This window comes from Moschus berezovskii, chromosome 3, assembly GCF_049115385.1.
Source record: "Moschus berezovskii isolate FMDL1 chromosome 3, NW_MosBer_1.0, whole genome shotgun sequence".
Lineage (NCBI taxonomy): Eukaryota > Metazoa > Chordata > Mammalia > Artiodactyla > Moschidae > Moschus > Moschus berezovskii.
In genome coordinates, this window is record NC_142462.1 from 15771836 (window position 1) to 15789893 (window position 18058).

General features: G+C 42.4%; 1 protein-coding gene across 1 annotated transcript in view; it reads right to left on the reverse strand.

Annotated features, from left to right (window-relative positions):
• Window positions 1-393: 393 nt before the first annotated feature.
• Window positions 394-18058, reverse strand: part of CDK6 (cyclin dependent kinase 6) — a 266251-nt gene continuing 248586 nt past the window's right edge. The window contains exons 7-8 of the mRNA XM_055420428.2: window positions 16957-17092; window positions 394-10567 (exon numbers count right to left, since the gene is read on the reverse strand). Of these exons, the coding sequence (XP_055276403.2) occupies window positions 10421-10567; window positions 16957-17092 (283 nt within the window). The 3' untranslated portion in view covers window positions 394-10420. The remainder of the gene's footprint in view (window positions 10568-16956; window positions 17093-18058) is intronic.

Here is an 18058-nt window from a genome sequence, read left to right on the forward strand (position 1 = left end):
GATCCTGATGCTTGGAGGGTTTGGGGGTAGGAGGAGAAGGGGACGACAGAGAATGAGATGGCTGGATGGCATCACCGACTCGACGGACATGAGTTTGAATGAACTCTGAGAGTTGGTGATAGACAGGGGGGCCTGGCATGATGTGATTCATGGGATGGCAAAGAGTCGGACACGACTGAACGACTGAACTGAAGTGTGTGTTATGGAAATTTTAAGTTCAATGAGTAGCTACTTTGAAACATCTGAAGCCTGTAAAGGAGCCTCTTAAAAATTTGAAACATATTCTGCTGAAACTTCCAATTATGTTACTTTACTCACAAGGATTAGATTTACATTTAAGCAAAAAGAAAAAGAGCTAGAATAGTAATTCATCTCCAAGAAAGCAGGTCAAAATTGCTGTTTTTATTATTTTTATTTGCTACCAAGAATTTTATTGTAAGAAATACAAAAGATATGACAAATATACAAACCATTGTCTCTTTTTGCCTCAATTCAGCTTGTGCATAAGTGAAAACAATGAACTGGACAATGACATTTCAACACCAATTCTTAAAAAAACAATGAATTCCATTACCTGACAATAAATACCTAAATTTGCATTCTAGCACCCAGTAAGACATCCAGTTTCCAAAGGATTCTTGATCTGTAACCCTCTGAATTTTCTGACACGTTCCATCGCTTCAGTCACCACCGGTAGTTAGCTCCTCTCCAAACGAGTCTTAAGAGTAAGCGCGAGGAGACCTACCTTTCCCTCAGTAACCCGGGTCATCATGCACCACTTACTTGAGCTAATTTGGAACAGCCTGCTAGCAATGGGGGTATTTAATGTAAGTTTTGGTGGTCCTTGGATTACATATCTCACATGACACAAATACCTACTTTTCTATTTTCCTCTTCCGGCGGGAAGAGTCTAGGTAAACTGACCTATATTTTCATCTAGCTAAAAGGAAGGAAGCAAAATCACTCAGCTCAGGGCACTAGGAGGAGGGTAATTTTACAGATTGGCTTTTTTTTTTTTCCTTTTTTTTTTTTTTGCCTCAGGAGGGCTTTCTACGAGGTTGGCTGCTAGAGTGAGACGGTTCTTTCCATTCTCCCGTCTTTACACCCGAGGTCATTTCTCTGAGGGTTGAGTGACCTGGGTATGTAGGAAGGCCCCTGCTTTTGGAGAGGTGTGCTACACCCACACTTGGGGAGAGCACAGGGCTTGTGGAGCCTGTGAGGAAGGCCACCCCGGTGAGTCTGACAGACCAGCGTGGGAACTCTCCATCTTGTGGATAGAGAAAAGAGTGGAAGCCGTATCTACCACCAAGCCATCTGCCAACATTTGTGTAAAACTGTGTCCCCGGCAGTGAGCTTCTGCACTTCTTCTCCGACCTGCTGAACCCAAAGCACCGAAACAGAGCATTCTGTAGCAATGTGAGCAAACAGAATGAGAGTCGTTTTGCACCTTTAAGGAACATGCACCCTTGTAAGTCTGTACCCTGATATTAAAATAGAAGAATGAGTTTCAAGTATGAAGAAATGCAGTGACAGGATAGCCTGTAGATGGACAGAGAACAGCAGCCTGGAATGTGCTTTATATTCTTGGGTTAGTTTTTCTATTTGCACCACAGCTGAAACGGAATGCTCTGTAGAATGACTGGGTTTAAAAATCAAGATCCATACGGACAGGCTAGAAGGCATTTGTGATTGGCGTCTTGACTGTTCTCTGTGTTCAGCACCGGGAACCTTCTCTTGAGAACTATGGCCATAGGGATGGTGGCCAAGCCTGGACAGGCATACCTGGGATGCTTAAAGCATCTCTTGTCATGTCCCTGACCCCAAAGTACAGCAGGGGAGGATGAAGAGCAGCAGATGGATAGGCCGGGAAGGGGGCAGGGAGCACTTCAGAGGGAGGGAGGAAAGGATGCAGAGGCTGGTGGAGCATCTGTTGTCCTGGGCTGGTGCACACAGCCTCAACTAGTATCTGACATGCACATGTGCAGTCCCTACATCTCCAGAACCGTGATTTCAAACGCAGAAACCAACAAGTCAGAAGCCCTAATTAAGATTGTCTTCTATTTTAAAGACATCTTCTATTATAAAAATAAGTGGAAAAAAAAAAAAGCAAACAATAACTCCCTGGCTGCAACAGCCTTGCTGAAATCTAAAAGAAAGTTTTAACTAGGCCCTATAGGAGTGCAGAAACACCAATACATTTTAAGGTGAAACCATGCTTTTTTACACATCTCAGAAATGATAAGCCTATAAAACCCTCTAGTCCTACTCTGCACTCCACGGGAACCAACATTGTGCTTTTCTTAACACATACTGCTCTTCTATACAAAACACTTGCCTTGTAACCTTCAGGTCAAAACTTAAAATAGCAGACATGCAACAAGCTTTTGAGGTGTTAGGGACTGTTGGTGGTTAAAATCCCACTGCTGACAACGTACCCGCAGCCCTTCTTTGTTTTAATGACCAGACTGCAGTGCTTCTCTACAAAACCACCTTGCTTGAAGCACAGAACCTTGGACTTCGCCTCATGGCACAGGCTGGCAGTTCTGCTTCAACAGAAAACTCACACGTTGGTCTTCTTTCAACAGAGCTACCTGTTCCCCCTACTGTACCCAATACCTACGAGGGCACAGATCGAGTGGTGGGGGGCTTCTTCTCTCGGCCAGCTAAGTGGAAGCGCTAACCAGGCATGTGTCTCTACCTGCCATCTATTATGATGACCACCTGGCAGAGTTCCTAACTGAAGGCCTTATTTGATGCTTTGCTATCTGCAGTTTTAATTTTTGCTGTATTTCACACCATAATATATGCATACTTGACAAGAGAACAACTACAAAGTCCTTTGCTTTAATTCCTTTACATACTTATAAAACACCTAGACACAAAAAATACTATCTCTATAGACTTAAATTCTACTAATCATGTTAAAATGCATGCAGCTTACTTGGGGGCTTAGTCTTAATTTTAATTTTCTTAGTTCCATCAAGACCATGATAATGAGCATTAAATGCAAATCCTAATGCGGTCTGCCTTCTGTTGCACTTTCACAGGACTAGTGTGATTGAGAAATAAATAATATACATGAACAATAATAGAAATAATTTATGCAAATGTAGAACAACTTGGAATAAAAATTTCCCACCGTGTTAAGTGCTGATCCTAGAAGTAGCTGATGCTATTCATTCCATGTGCTAACTAACAGACTTATCACTGGTCATAGAAAAATAAAATGAATACAAAGTAAGTTAAGGAATTAGAATATTCCCGTATACATTTCTTGCAAACACAGGACCAAAATGGCAAGAATATAATACACGTGGTGGGGACAGGGGGTTCAAGATGTGTATTACTGCTGGGATCTATTTTCCTTATCCAGAGACTTCAAGGTCAAATTCAGAGTTGCTGGTGATCACACAAATATTGCTAGTTAATACATATTATTGCATTTAATAAAACTTAAGATTAGAAACTTTCAAGTAAGAGTATGAAGGGTCTCTTCAGGACTGTAACCTAAGCACTTCATTGGGTTTGGCTAGAAACCACAGAGTTAGAAATGATATAACTTGTGGCTTTAAGCTTGCTGATTAGTGCTACAATCATAGTTCTTTACAGCATTATGCAGTTATGTGTCCCCTTTAAGAAAAACTACATTTGACAACCCAAACTCCTTAAATAGGGAAGGGGTTGTTTGACAAAACAATTCACATCAAAGGTTCCTCTAAACAGGAGAATCTCCCTCCTACATAGCATAATTTGCTCACATACCTTTATTTACCTGACAAAGAAAAAGGAGAAAGAAAAAGTTTGAAACTAAAGAGTTAGGAGCTTTTGCCAACTGAAGATGAAGCAGAAAATAAATTTTCCAAACAAAACTTTTCCAGGCATATCTTTTGCCATCATATATGTAGAATGATAGAAAATAAAAAAATAAAAAAATCTTTCCTGTAATTATACATCTTATCTTAGGAAAAAAAAAAAAAAAGCAGAGCTTAGAGCTTGAGAGATGCCTGGTAGATAGCTTGATAGAGTAGCATCTCTTTATACCCGAACTTTCGGAGAATTGTGTTGTACTTATTTATGCACAGAAGACATCGTTTGCCTCTAGGGACATTTTACTTCCTAAGACTGCAGAACAGATGCCTCTGAGACAGCAGCAGGGCACACGGACCTCGGACAGTATCCCGCCGGGTCTGTACATCAATATCAGGCACGAATAGGTGAGCGGTGGGCGGGCCTCAGCCAGCCCCGCCCACTGACACCCTGCGGCCAAAGGGGGCGGGGCGACGGTGCAGAGCCCGGGAAGGCTTTCTCGGTGGGAGGGAGGTTTTGAACAGGCGCAAATAGGGTTCAGACTGGCCCAAATGATAACAGAATGGAGGTTTGAATTCGGCCTTCCACTGAGGGGCTTAAACTGGAATCTTCTTCAATGGGATTTTACGAAGAGGGACAGGCCGAAGATTTGACAGCTCCTAATGTGTGCGGTATTTTGATTCGGTATAAATTACTGAGACTAGCCAGCTGGCTACTCCGGAGAAAAGTGAAGCAGGGACTATGGAGTTTCTGCCACTCAGAAGGAATAAACGGCCTTCCGCTGGGTTGTGCTAAGGGAACGCTGGAAAAATACTATAATTTCCTTCCTTCTAAATTTCAGTGACACTACGGCAGAAAATGACTTCTCAAATTGACTAAAATCATCAGGTGGATAATGGTTTCTGAGCAGATGTGTGCGTTAAAACAAAAGTTTATGAAAACATATATATTTTTATAACGTGAAGTTGCCAAGGAACTTCACAAATGGAGACATCACTTAATGTAGATATACTCCTAAGTTATTAGCTCATAGGCTTAAAGAAAATGTTTAAAAATTAGAATATCTTGTGAATTTACACTTGTGACTATACAAATTTGCAGGTCTTTTAGTATTTTAGGGCTCTGTTTCAGCATAGCAGATCTTTGAAAAAATAGTTTGGTCTATTTGGTAGTTGCTGTGTCACTTAGTGTCTTCATCTGATTTTTTCAGTTAGGATTTTTAAATTGGATTGTGTGAACGGCCACCACGGTAGGCAATGGGAAAGCAGCTGACATGGGATATACATATTGTGCCTGAGGCCTCTGGAGGAGTCTTACACTCCTAACAACACTATTCTGTTCACAGATGAGTGCTGCCTATTGAGTAATAAGCCTGTCCAACTTTCTAACTTCTGGACCTGGAAAAGTGAGGTAATTAGTTACCTCAAATAATGTTTCATGAACAAATGAATGACTAGGCTCTCTTCACGCACTTAAATAATCAAAATGGGTGTCTTATGCATCCTCAAGAACAATTTACTTGCAGACAACTGTTCAGAACTTAGCTAACAGTTAAAATATCTAAGTTATAGAACATTGTGAGGACTATGAATCATCCTGAAAAACAAGTGCTTGGCAAAAGTTAAATGTATGCAGAAAAATAAAGTTAGAGGCGTTGCTCAGATTCCATACCCCCCTTCAAAGTGCCACCCTGTGGAACATACTAGAATAAAACAAGAAGGGCCATCCCTTAGGACAATGTGAATTTAAAAATGGACATGTGAAAGAAAAACCACTTCCCTTTCCTAACATATTGACTTCAAATTGCTGTACTAGTATTTAACTAGATAGTTGGAAAAAAACTGCTTATTTTCAGGACAGTCTTATTATATTCTCGAAGGCCAGAGCACCAGTTATTAAGAAAACATAAATATATTGATGAATGTCCATTCTTTTATCTAAATTAACTCTCAGGGAATGCTAAGAAATAGAAAACATTTGAAAAGCGGGCTTGCACCTCATTTTAAAAACAAAAACAACTAACTGAGGAAAACATTTAAAAATCAGACCCCTCCTCTTTCTCCATTTTTTGTTGTTAACAAAGGTCAAAAGATGGATAAGGCCAAAGGAATATTTTTGGTTTATTTTCTGAAAAAGGACAAACCAGAAATGCTTGAGATATAGGTGTGTAATAAAACCAGGTTGAAAACTGCATTGAGATAAAAGTGAAAATACTATCTGCTTATGCCTTTGAGGAAAACACCACTGGCTAGTTATCTGGGGACTTACGCTGCTTGGCAGGTTTATGGGAGCCTGAAGTTTTTCCACTGTGGGGAAGGAACATGTAATTATCTTCCTCATCATGTGTCTGTATGTACTGAACGCACATGATAAATGGTTTAGGTTTCACAAGTTTTCAAAAATCTTGGTGGCATAGGAAACACATACCTTTACAAAATTTATTTAGTTTTTAACAACGAACATTTTAAGGCTTATACAACAAGAGTAGCTTCACATGGCTGCTTCTTCCCATGAAATGTGGAAGGAATAGGGGTGGTTTAGCTTGCTTAGCTCAACCTTTGAAATGATAACTGTTTGGAATGGCTTTTCCATAAAATTTGTTTTTGACCATATCACGTTCATAGCTGCCAGGTGACTTTAAATAAAATATACATAACTTTGAAACTATCCTTCTTTGAATACCTTCATTTTCTCCAGAATTTCCTCTAGCCACTGCCTAGTAGCTTCTGGTTTTTAAAAAATTTAGAAATAATCACATCTTTATTTTTATAAAGCCACTATTTTATGTCTTTAAGCATTCTTTTGAATTCTATCAATATCTGGAATATATAATATTCAATTATTTTCGTTCCAAGAAATTGTACTGACACAATTAAGTAACCACAGTGGCTTATTAACTCTCAACATTATTTTTTCCTATACCCACCTATGCAACACTGGCCTGTTTTTGGAAAATGAGACACTCTTATGTGCTTATCATAAAAATTACAGTAAAGTCACTTAAAAAGAGAAACAGCGCTTTAGAGAAGAATGTTAGTATGTTTATGATATTAGGAAGCGTACATGATTTAATTTCTATTAAGGAATAAGAATTGTCATTACTGACTTTATTTATAGGTACCCTTGTTTAAGAGAAGTAGCCATAGTTAGTTAAGAACTCAATTTAAATCCATTATTTAAGACTCAAAAGTCTGGTCATATTTAAGTTTTTTTTCTCACCAGGATGGATAGTATCACATTCTGGAGTCATATCATAAATTTCTCTATTAAAAGATCTATGCTTTATTTAAGATAGTAACATCCCATGCATTCTGAAATTTTCATTTACCCAAAATGAAGAGGCTGAGAATTAGGTGAATATTTTAAACTATTTTTAGTATAAGTCACCCAAGGCTAAGTGAAAAGTCAGTCATTCAAAATGTGTGAAAAGAGAGAAAAGCATGAGAACACAGGGGGCTACAATGGCCTGGAGCTTTCTCCCGAAACAGTTTCTCCGCTCCTGAGTTCCCAGCCACTTCAAAGGGGGAGGCCAAGTGGGAGGCTCCAGTGCACTGGGTTCTGACAAGCTCTTGGGGATTGTGTTTTTAAGATTATAAGGGTACAGCCTTATTACCTTTGCCAGGTGAGAGCTTATGATGCCTAAATGGACTCTTTACATGTAGGTTGTTACAAGTCCACCCTGGCACAGCAGTTCCCAATGTGTAGGCCATGGGGATCGAAATACATAGAAACAACTGGGCAAATATTCTTGTCCCAATCCTAGTAAGAAATTAAAATGTGATTTCAAGTCTGTCATCCTGTTTCTTAGTGCTATAAGCTGCTTCAGTGTAACCCTGGGGCAGTATGACCTTTTCAGCTAATCACTGCCTAACTTTTGGCAAAGACGTCTGAAACCATATGTCACAGAAGAATAAGCCGCATTCAGTAAGCTTGTGTTCTGCTCTCATGATTCAAAGTGCCCTGATGGCAAAGGTGCGTGTGTGGGATCTGGGTCTCAGAAGTGGTGAGCCGGATGCAAATGACTTAAAACAAAAAAGCAATCACTCAAGTGCAACTGCCACCAGGATGGAGGAGCTAGGGACAGACTTTAACGAGTTCACAGAGTATGAACAGCCCTCTCCCTCTGCCTCTCACAGGGTAATCTGGCAAGTATCTAAATGATCATGCTTGAAGTTTTCTTTATAAACACCACCAATAAATGAATCAGCAGCATATGTTGGAAATAAAAGTTGAACTTTCTACGTGTTTAAAATGCTAAAGAATGCTGAAAAATTCCAGTTTAGAACAGCTGCATTCCTTGAGTGAACTTATGCAAAATTTTTGCAAAAGCCAAAACCCAAGTTATGTTCACTCTAACCATGGATACTCACTGAAAAGCTCCTGATAGATCAGTGCAGTGTTTTAAAATCCAATTTCCAGGCCCCTGGTCTTTATTATTTTGACCCCCAATCAAAGAAAAGGCAGAACTCATTTATCTGTGGTCCCGCCCACTTGTCTGGAGGGACCAGAAATTTGCCTCAAATGTTCTGGGTTCATTATATCTCAAGCATTTACAGTGATGACAAAACATAATCGATGCTGTCACAAGGAAGACTGTCAAAAACATTCTTATGGCCCATCTTCTCTTTCATAGCTTGCTTTAGCAAAAATTTTCCTGCAAGGTTACTGAATTAGAACAAGATTAAACAATATATATATTAGAAAAGAATGGGTCCCGACCCAGAAAGCTCTCAAAGAGAAAAGTCTCCTAATTTTTCTCTTGTTCAAGATAGTCATATGCAATACTAAGTTCTGGAGAACTCAGAAAGGCCTGATTATGCATAAACATCATATAGAACATTTCCTTCTGAGGGAAGCAATGTCCATTCTTTGAAGACCCTAATGCTAAACACGGTCTAACTGTTGCACACATGCGAAACATGAATTGTAAAGCCAAGGGAGCTGAAACTTACCAAAGGATACTTCATCTCTGTGTCTTCTGGTTACTAGAGCGAGCTGAGCACTACCTACGCAGACGGCAGCGACGGCATGGAACATAAAGGACTGCGGAGAAAAGTGGCAGAGGAAAGGTAAAGCCACTCACGGTGCCCGGGTCAGGCCGGCTCTGCAGGGAGTGGGGAATGTGCGCAAAGCACTAGAAGCAAGCACAGCCGGTGGACGGAGAACAGGTAATTTTACAGAGTAAATACACATTCCTAAACAACAGTCAGATACTGCCCTGACAACAGTCTATGAGAATGCAGACACTAAGTCACGCTTTAAAGCCGTCTACGTCTCAGTGATGGAGAAGAACCAGTCTTCTGCTCACGGCCTAGGTAACAACAGTGAATGCCAGGAGGATTGCAGCAGGGGGAGAACACATGAGATTCTGTTAGGATTGTGGAACCATCATCTGAATCAAACTATGGACGAAAGGCTCACTGAAGGAAAGAAAGGAGGCGATGCATGAGAACAGCCTAAGCAATCCGTCATTGATTGTGTAAGGCTAGTGCGATACATTAGACACGCTGGGGGACAGATACGGATGTACACCTTGCAGATCAGGCAGTGCACTGCAGAAGAAGTACAGTGTAAAAGGTGGAGGAAAACTTACATGGCACTCCTGCCTCTAGTCAGAGAGAACTATCCTCCCAACTCAAAAAGGAAACAGTTCCTGAAAAGTCCTAAAATCAAAACCAACACAAAGTAACAAAAACCAAAAAAGAAATAAATTCCATACCAGCAAATAAAGGCTTTCTCTATTTTTTTTCTTTCTTTTTTTTTTGACAATTTTACCTTGCTGAGGTACACTCCCTAAATCTATAGCAAGCTTATAAGGGTATTCTTCAAAAGAAACAACCAAGCATACTATACAGGTTAAATGACAAGGAGTAAATGCAGCTTTTTGAAGAGTAAACAGAACATGTGCTTTCAGAAACAGGTTTCTTAAAAGATACTAGAATTATTTTTTCTTTTTGCTGTGTGTATAAAACTTCACCTAGATGGTGAACCCTTTACTACTAATGAATTGACTGCTTTTGACCAGAAAAGAAATGCTAAGGACATAGGCTCAATTTTCTAATTTGAGAAGCCCATTTTGGTGGATCTCCTTTAGTCAACAGACACCTGTTATTGAGCGGTCACTTTGAGTCTTTAAAATTCAATTCTTCTTGTTTACAGAAAGTAACACTATTTAAGAGATCAAGAATCACACACACATGCATGCACACACACTCACTCAGAAGTACCAAATCAGGCCCCAGCAGCTACAGAGAGATTACATGTACAATCTCACTCAGCTGTGCCCAGGTTGCTCACTTCACACTGGCAGCATTCAAGATCAGGAAAAAAATGAAACGGCAGCACAATGGGTCAGCAGCTTCTCTTCTGGAATTTTTCCAGGTTCTTGAAACAAACAGACAAACAAACAAACGAATGGAGGACATAAAGCTGCAATCACTCTTGCATTGATTTCAAAACAGTAAACGAGGTGGTTTCCTCGGAGAAGCAGAGCCCATCCGGAAGACAGCAGCTAGAAGGTCTCCAGCCAGTGATCCTCAACAGCTCTGCAAGGCTTCCTCGGGGGACCCCTCAGCCACCAAGGAGGTTCTCCGGATGATCAGCTCAAGGCAGGTTAGGCGGTGTTCATTTCCGAGCTGTTCTGGCTGGGCGGCAGGTGGGAATCCAGGTTCTCCTTGCGCCTCTCCAGGTCGTGGAAGTATGGGTGAGACAGGGCGCTGTACGCTGATATTCTTTTGGCTGGATTAAATGTCAGGCACTTCTGTGATGGAGAAAAAATAACAGAGTGACATAAAACACGTCCATGTGCTTTCATGGTTATGCACCTAGTCACTGCCGTGTCTCATGAGGAGGGCTTGGCAACCCGCTCCAGTATTCGCGACTGCAGAATCCCATGGACAGAGGAGTCTGGCAGGCTACAGGCTACAGGCCACAGGATCTCAGAGGGTCGGGCACAAGTGAAGCAACTCAGTATGCATAATGAGAATGGCTATCTGCTTCCAGGGGCACTAAATACAACGCAGAGCATCATCTTACGTTGTTGTTGTGCTGTTGTTGGGTCGATAAGTTGCGTCCGACTCTGCGACCCCATGGACTGCAGCACACCAGGCTTCCCTGTCCTTCACTATCTCCTGGAGTTTGCTCAGATTCATGTCCATTGAGTCGGTGATGCCATCCAAGCATCTCATCCTCGGCTGCCCTCTTCTTTTGCTTCATCTTTTACATGTCCCTGACATATAAACTGCCCCACAGCAAAAGGCAACACCTTTTGAGTTGCGTGTGGACTGTTACCTACCCAGATTTCTTTCCAACTCAATCATATTATTATTACAGCATGTGGTGGTGGTGGTTTAGTCGCTAAGTTGTATCTGACTCTTTGTGACTGTAGCCCGCCAAGCTCCTCAGTCCATGGGATTTCCTGGAAAGGATACTGGAGTGGGTTGCCATTCCCTTCTCCAGGGGATCTTCTCAACCCAGGGATGGGGATCTTCCTGAACCAGGGATTGAACCCAGGTCTCCTGCTCGGCAGCCAGATTCTTTACCACTGAGCCACCTGGGAAGCCCTTATTACAGCATACATATAACTTTAGTTAGGGAAGTGATTTTTCTGATGCTAGCAAACTTGGTCGGAGAAGGCAATGGCACCCCACTCTGGTACTCTTGCCTGGAAAATCCCATGGACAGAGGAGCCTGGTAGGCTACAGTCCATGGGGTCGCTAAGAGTCGGACACGACTGAGCGATTTCACTTTCATGCATTGGAGAAGGAAATGGAAACCCACTGCAGTGTCCTTGCCTGGAGAATCCCAGGGATGGGGGAGCCTGGTGGGCTGCCGTCTATGGGGTCACACAGAGTCAGACACGACTGAAGTGACTTAGCAGCAGCAGCAGCAAACTTGGTGCCATAGTCAGTTTTCACCCTGATTTTTCACTCTGCCCAAGTTTTATCCATGAGTGGGCAAAGAAAAGGGGTTGCCTTGTGCAGATGTAAGGCTAATTACTGAACACAGGGCCAGTGGCGGGGGCAACACCTAAGGGCTAAACCTAGACCCTGATTATCCCGATCCACTAGCAAGCCACGCACCCCACCCTAGGGCTGTGCCTCCCGGAGGAAGAGATGCCTTCCTTCTAATTCACGTCAAGGTGCCATATGGGCTAGCAGGAGACGTACAGGGAGACCATTAGATTCAAGTCACTAAACTATTTCAGGCTGCTGACCAAGTGCAGGTAGAAGGTGAAAGGAGGAAAGCAGCCATCTGCCTTCCTAAGCTGCCAATACACAATCGATTAGTTATCAACATTCCGCTAATTTCAGTTCCATTTCCACTCCAACCCCCGGTAATCGTGTTCTTCAAATCCTCCTCCTCTCCTTCGAGCAACTCCTCCAGCAGGCCGAGCAGGCGGTCAGCACTAACTAGCGATGAGTAGCATCCCACCTATCCACACCACTGCCTGAGGAGCTCCCAGGGAGCAGAGACGCTGTGCCAGCTCCTCCATCCTGTGACAGTGTCTGCTGAAGTGGGCTGGGGTCTGAAATGTCTCTGAATTTCAGTCTTCTACATCAGTGCTCCTCAACCTTTTGGGCACCAGGGACGGGTTTCGTGGAAGACGGTTTTTTCACGGACGGGGGTGGGGGTGGGATGGTTTGGGGACAATTCAAGGGCGTTACATTTATGGTGCACTTTATTTTTAATCTAATGCTACCGCTGATCTGACAGCAGGTACTGATCCGTGGCCCAGAGGCTGGGGACCCCTGCTGTATGTAATCTAGCTTTCACATTATCACAGTTATGTAGACCTCTTCCATTTAATCTGAGCCCTTGAGTCTTTCACAGTCCTGACTGGATTAGCGACTCCTAAAACTCTGCTGAATGCAACTGACCTAGAAAAGTACAAACAGAAAATTCTACACTTCACTTCAAGTGAATTTTTGGGTCCCCCAAAATCTTATTTATCCTGAGCTCCCTGCCAGTCCATGGATGCCAACCTGTCTTCTGAAAATTAGATCCAAAAAACAAGCAGAGGAAGGAGCTTGTTCTACTGTCTCTAATAGCAATAAACATCTTGAGAAAAGCTTTACAAGGGCTGAATTCTCAAAGGACAGGAAAGCAGGGGCGAAATTCTTGAGCCTGAGTTCTCTCTTCCCAGAGTCCAAGAAGGAGAAAATTACGTAGTGGCACTGGAAAAGGAAGCCACTAGTTTAATTCCCAGGACATAGGAAAGAAGAAAAAAAAAAGTTGTGGAAATATGTCCAAGATAGAGACATCCCTAGAGGATTATCTGGGAGGAAGCCCTGTTCCCACATGACACTGATGGCTTAGAACTGGGAGTGTGGTAGAGAGGAGGAGAAATCCTTAGCCTACGGCAGGGCGTATGTGTGAGAATCTCAACCTGGAGGTTGTAACACATTTTGTCCTACAGAAATATTGTTAGAAACAGTGCTTGAGCCTTATTATTGCTCTACTTCAACAGAGCAACTGGCTATTTTGAGAATTAATTTTAAACTCTTGCATAATAATGTTTCTGCAAAAAAATATAATTTGTTTGCCAAATAACTGACTTAAAATGAACTTTTGGAATTGCTACTTGATTACTACAGTGGATTTGGATCATTTTCTAATACAAATTTCCTTTCTTTCCTTCTCTCCCTCCACTGGAGGAATATTTGTTCTATTAAAGTTGGCCTTGGCCATGTAATTTTCATCGGCCAATGGAACACGGACAGAAATAGCAGGGTGCCTTTTCCAAGCCTACCTAGGCTGTTAGGGGCATCATATGTTTTTGCTTGCCCTTCTGGGAAGACCTACCTTCCTTCTATGATGAGTAAAACATGCCCCCAGGGAGCCAGAGTCCCTTTGGCCTGGGTCCCAGAATGTGACACGTGGGGAAGACCAGTACTTGACTCACTGGCTGAAGAAGGGTTGTTTAAGATGACTCACAGAGCTGTCTCTGCCAACGTGCAGACCCATGAGCAAGAGACGAAGGATTACTGCTGAATGCTAGTGAGATATTTCTCTTGGTTGGTTGTTATGCAGCAGAAGCAGACGAATACAAGCATCAAAAAAAAAAAAAAGTACTACCTCAGGCTCTGAAAGCAGTGAGATAGCAAGAACTCCAAAACTTCTTTTCTACAAGAGCATCATGTCTGGAGGACGTACCCAGCCTCCAAAATTAACCACAATATACGGGGCAAAACTTGTAAAGATATGTAGGTTTGGGTTGCTAAAAATAATTCTTCCCCTGAACTGTCTTGTTACTGCACACTACTTTCCTTATAGATTTACATAAGAGTGCTTATAAATGTTGATGTATATATCCATACATGTATGACTGAAGCATTGTATAAAGTCGACTGTGTTTCAGATAGAAATGAAGGATTACCTTTTAAGCGTTAAACTTTAAAATGTTAATTGTCAACAATTTTCCTTCCTTGCCCTCCTGAGTCAAACATTTTCAATAGAGGAACAGTACTTCGAGGGTCGCGGGGGCCTCTCTTGTACTGAATGGCCTGCTTTCTCAGCTTTACAGTTCTAGCTCGTGTCCCTCTAAGATGAAACAGTGAGAGCTTTTAGATAGTTCTGAGGTTTAAGGTCTTGGGCTGTCCTTTCCCTGAATGTCTGTGCATATGATGCTTCATGCTTAACCCTTAGCTGGTCACGATGTTAGTGGCTCTGCTTTTTAAACTTCTTGAAATTGACTGTTGGCTGTGCTGGGTCTTTGCTGCTGTGTGCAGGCTTTCTCCAGTTGTAGCACACTGGCTTTTCATTGGGTGGCCTCTCCCGCGGTGGAGCATGGGCCCTAGGGCATGCAGGCTTTGGTAGTTGTGGCACACAGGCTTAGCTGCTCTGTGGCTTGAGGGATCTTCCCAGATGAGGGATCGAACCCGTGTCCCCCTTGAATTGACAGCTGGATTCTTAACCACTGGACCACTGGGGGAGTCCGAGCTCTGCTTTTTATTCCTCTCCTAGGCTTTTCTAATCTCTGCTGCCACTCCTTATCTACCGGCTTCCTTCTCTCTTTGGTAGGTTTCTTTGCTCCTTTATCTGTTTTTTGTCTCCTGCTACTTCTTCAGATTAGCATGCGTAGTCTGACTTTGAAAGCCATCACCGCTATCAGGGGACCTTGAATGAACACATGGGATTGTCTGTTATCTTTAAATTTTAAGTTCTTCTCGGTGATTCCTACTGATGTTGGGGCCAGGAAATCTTTGGGGCTGTCTTTGGATGTTCCAGTAGCTGAAAGAGTGGGTTACTTTACTTAAAGTTGTTCATCATTGTGACTCTCTACCCAGAACCCTCTACTCAGAGAAACATTTCATTCAAAGTTCCTGCTGAAAAGGAAAGCCTATGGTGGCTATATTTTAGATCAGGTAGTCCTCACCCCCGCCCAGCATAGCTGATTGGGCCAGGAGTGCAGCTTGGCCTTAGGTACCAACCCATACCATGGTCTGGCAGCAAAAGGGTGAGGTGTGCCAGCCAGATTCCTCTTTGTAAGACTCAGATGAAGGAACAGAGCCAGGGCAGATGCTAGCAGAGGGACTGGAGCTGAGAGGATCTGTGAATTAGTTGAAGTTCTGGTAGTCAAGGGACCAGCTGATGTTAAGGGAAACAGACAGCAGGACTGAAAAGAAGCAATGAGGTGGAGGAAAGGGCAGGGAAAAGCAGAACTGGTAAGAGAAGGTGATGCTCAGAACAGTGACCTTCTCTGGACGGCTCTCCATCTGCAGGCCACCAGAAGCGAGCCATCAAATCTCCTTTTCTTAAGGTAATGCAAATACATGTTTGGTTGTATTCTGGGTTAAAGAATGATTCCCCAAACAATAATTACATAAGATTAGAATCAGACTCCCCCAAATGAGCTGTGAAATGTAAGAGAAATCAAGGAAGAAATTTGCTAGATAGTAGGTAAACCATTGGGTATGTATACAGTATACAGTGAGCCTTTGTCTAGGGGAGTGTTCTCCTTTCTCATTAATCTATCTCGAAGGATGCGGGCCAAGGTCCTTAGTGAGTGTCTTACAAAGAAACGACAGGGAGGGATAGGGCTGTCCTCATCTGTAATTTGGCAGTGGAGGGAACTTTTGCCTAACCATCAGGAGATGAGCCACCATCAGGTAAAGATAGGGTTAGGGCTTTCACTGGGAAAAATTCATGGTTCTGCAAACAGGCCAATCAATGGCTGTGTCCAGACAGAGCTGAAGCATAACATTTCTCCTCGGACTTATAGACTCTTATGTCTGTATCTAAAATTTGTAATACACTGACAGAATGGGAGCACTGGCTCCTCTGAGTCTAGGAGCACTTTCTTGGCTATATATCAAAGGTTGTTCATTTGGCTGGTAAAGAATACACTCATTACTACTCATTGGGTTCCAGACACCAGGAGTAGTCCAGTAGGTACATTTTTCCACTCTGCCCTTGTCTCCAAGTACAGGGAATTATGTACAAAGGCAAGTATATGAGTTTGAGTCTCAAACAGGGCATAGACCTTTGTGTTTGGTGAGGTATTTTATGTGTCAGGGCACGTTCAATACATAAATCAGTAACTGGAAGGAGTCTTGCTATTTGGTTCCTTTGGAAAAACAGCTTCCTAAAGATGTGCCTGTTTAAGAAAAGACACATTTAAAATGCCAAACAAGCTGCTTAAAGTAGCAGGAAAGTGTAAACAAGGAAACATAATATTTACTTCTACTGAAGCATATGTTTAGACGAATCCAGAGGATTCTAAGCCTGCATTCAAAAGAACATTAAAAAATGGCAGAATGAAAGGGTATGAATCAGACTCTTTCCCTTTCTATAGGACCTGAAGACAATGAAGAATCAAAAGTCACTACTTGCCATAGGCGTGGAAATGAAAGCTGCAGAGAGATTTTGGCTCTGTCCTGTGAGGCTGTGGCACATGATGCTGAACTGATGCTGTGCCCAGCGCCCAGTGTGGACACAGGACTTCTCAATAGCAGTAACAATTCATTGCACATCAATGCAATATCAACGCATATCAATATCAATGCATTACCATTATCATCATAAGAGGGAAGTAATGCTATTAATCTAAAATGTGTAGGCAATGCATCACCAGCACACTAAAAACATTAGCTGATGAATTCTATTCATGAGCGCAGAGAAGACCAACTCTGCATCGTGTGAACTTACCAGAAGTAGGTCTTTGCCTTGTTCATCAATGTCTGTTACAAACTTCTCAATTGGTTGAGGAGATTTTGAATGAAAAGCCTGCCTGGGTAGGGCAACATCTCTAGGCCAGTCCTCTTCTCCTGGGAGTCCAATTACGCTACAAAAGAACCACAGGTGAACAGAAGCATGAGCTATTGTGCTGAAGCGATTTTTCTACCAATTCCAGAAGGTGAAGTCTAAGGGAGGGGCCTGGGGGAACACAGAGCCCCAGGAGTCCACCACTTGTATGACTGGCAGGACTCTTGTCTATGCTACTGCAATATGGTGATCCTGGGGTGGAGGACAACCTCACAGGAGAATTATAAAAGCCACTGGGAAGAGAGAAACGCAATCACTCTGGCAGCAGCTGTGAAATGTAAGAGATCACGCAGAAATGGAAACTATTACCAATAAGCCTTGAAACACTGTCAGACCAGGATCTAAATACTCAAAGGAGACCCACATGGACACATCATGTTTTCTTTTATGCCCCAGATGGCTTTTTGTATCCTAATCAAACACCCCTGTATTGACACACTTTTAGGATGCTCATCTAACATGATTTGTTGACACGTAAACTTGGTTGCCAGAGAAGGCAATGGCACCCCACTCCAGTACTCTTGCCTGGAAAACCCCATGGACGGAGGAGCCTGGTAGGCTGCAGTCCATGGGGTCGTGAAGAGTCGGACACGACTGAAGCGACTTAGCAGCAGCAGCAGCAAACTTGGTTGCATTTTGGGTTAAAGAATGAGTCCCCAAACAGAAATTACATAGAGTCAGACCCCTCCCAAATGAGGCTAAAAGGTATGCTAGTTCTGTGTAACACAAACACTACTTTATCATTTAATATCAAATTTAACTTATCACATATTACAAATTTAACTTATTTACATATTTTATATAATTGTTTTTTGGTATTGCAAAGTGAGCAAACAGTTCATTAAAAAACCCCATCTTATATCTCTTCTGTTTCCTCTGAGACTCATCCTAGGGTCAGAAATGCAGAGAAAGAACTGAGTGAAATAAAAACAGCACAAGCTTTGGAAACAGAGCTGGGTTCAAATCCTGAACTTACCTCACTGGG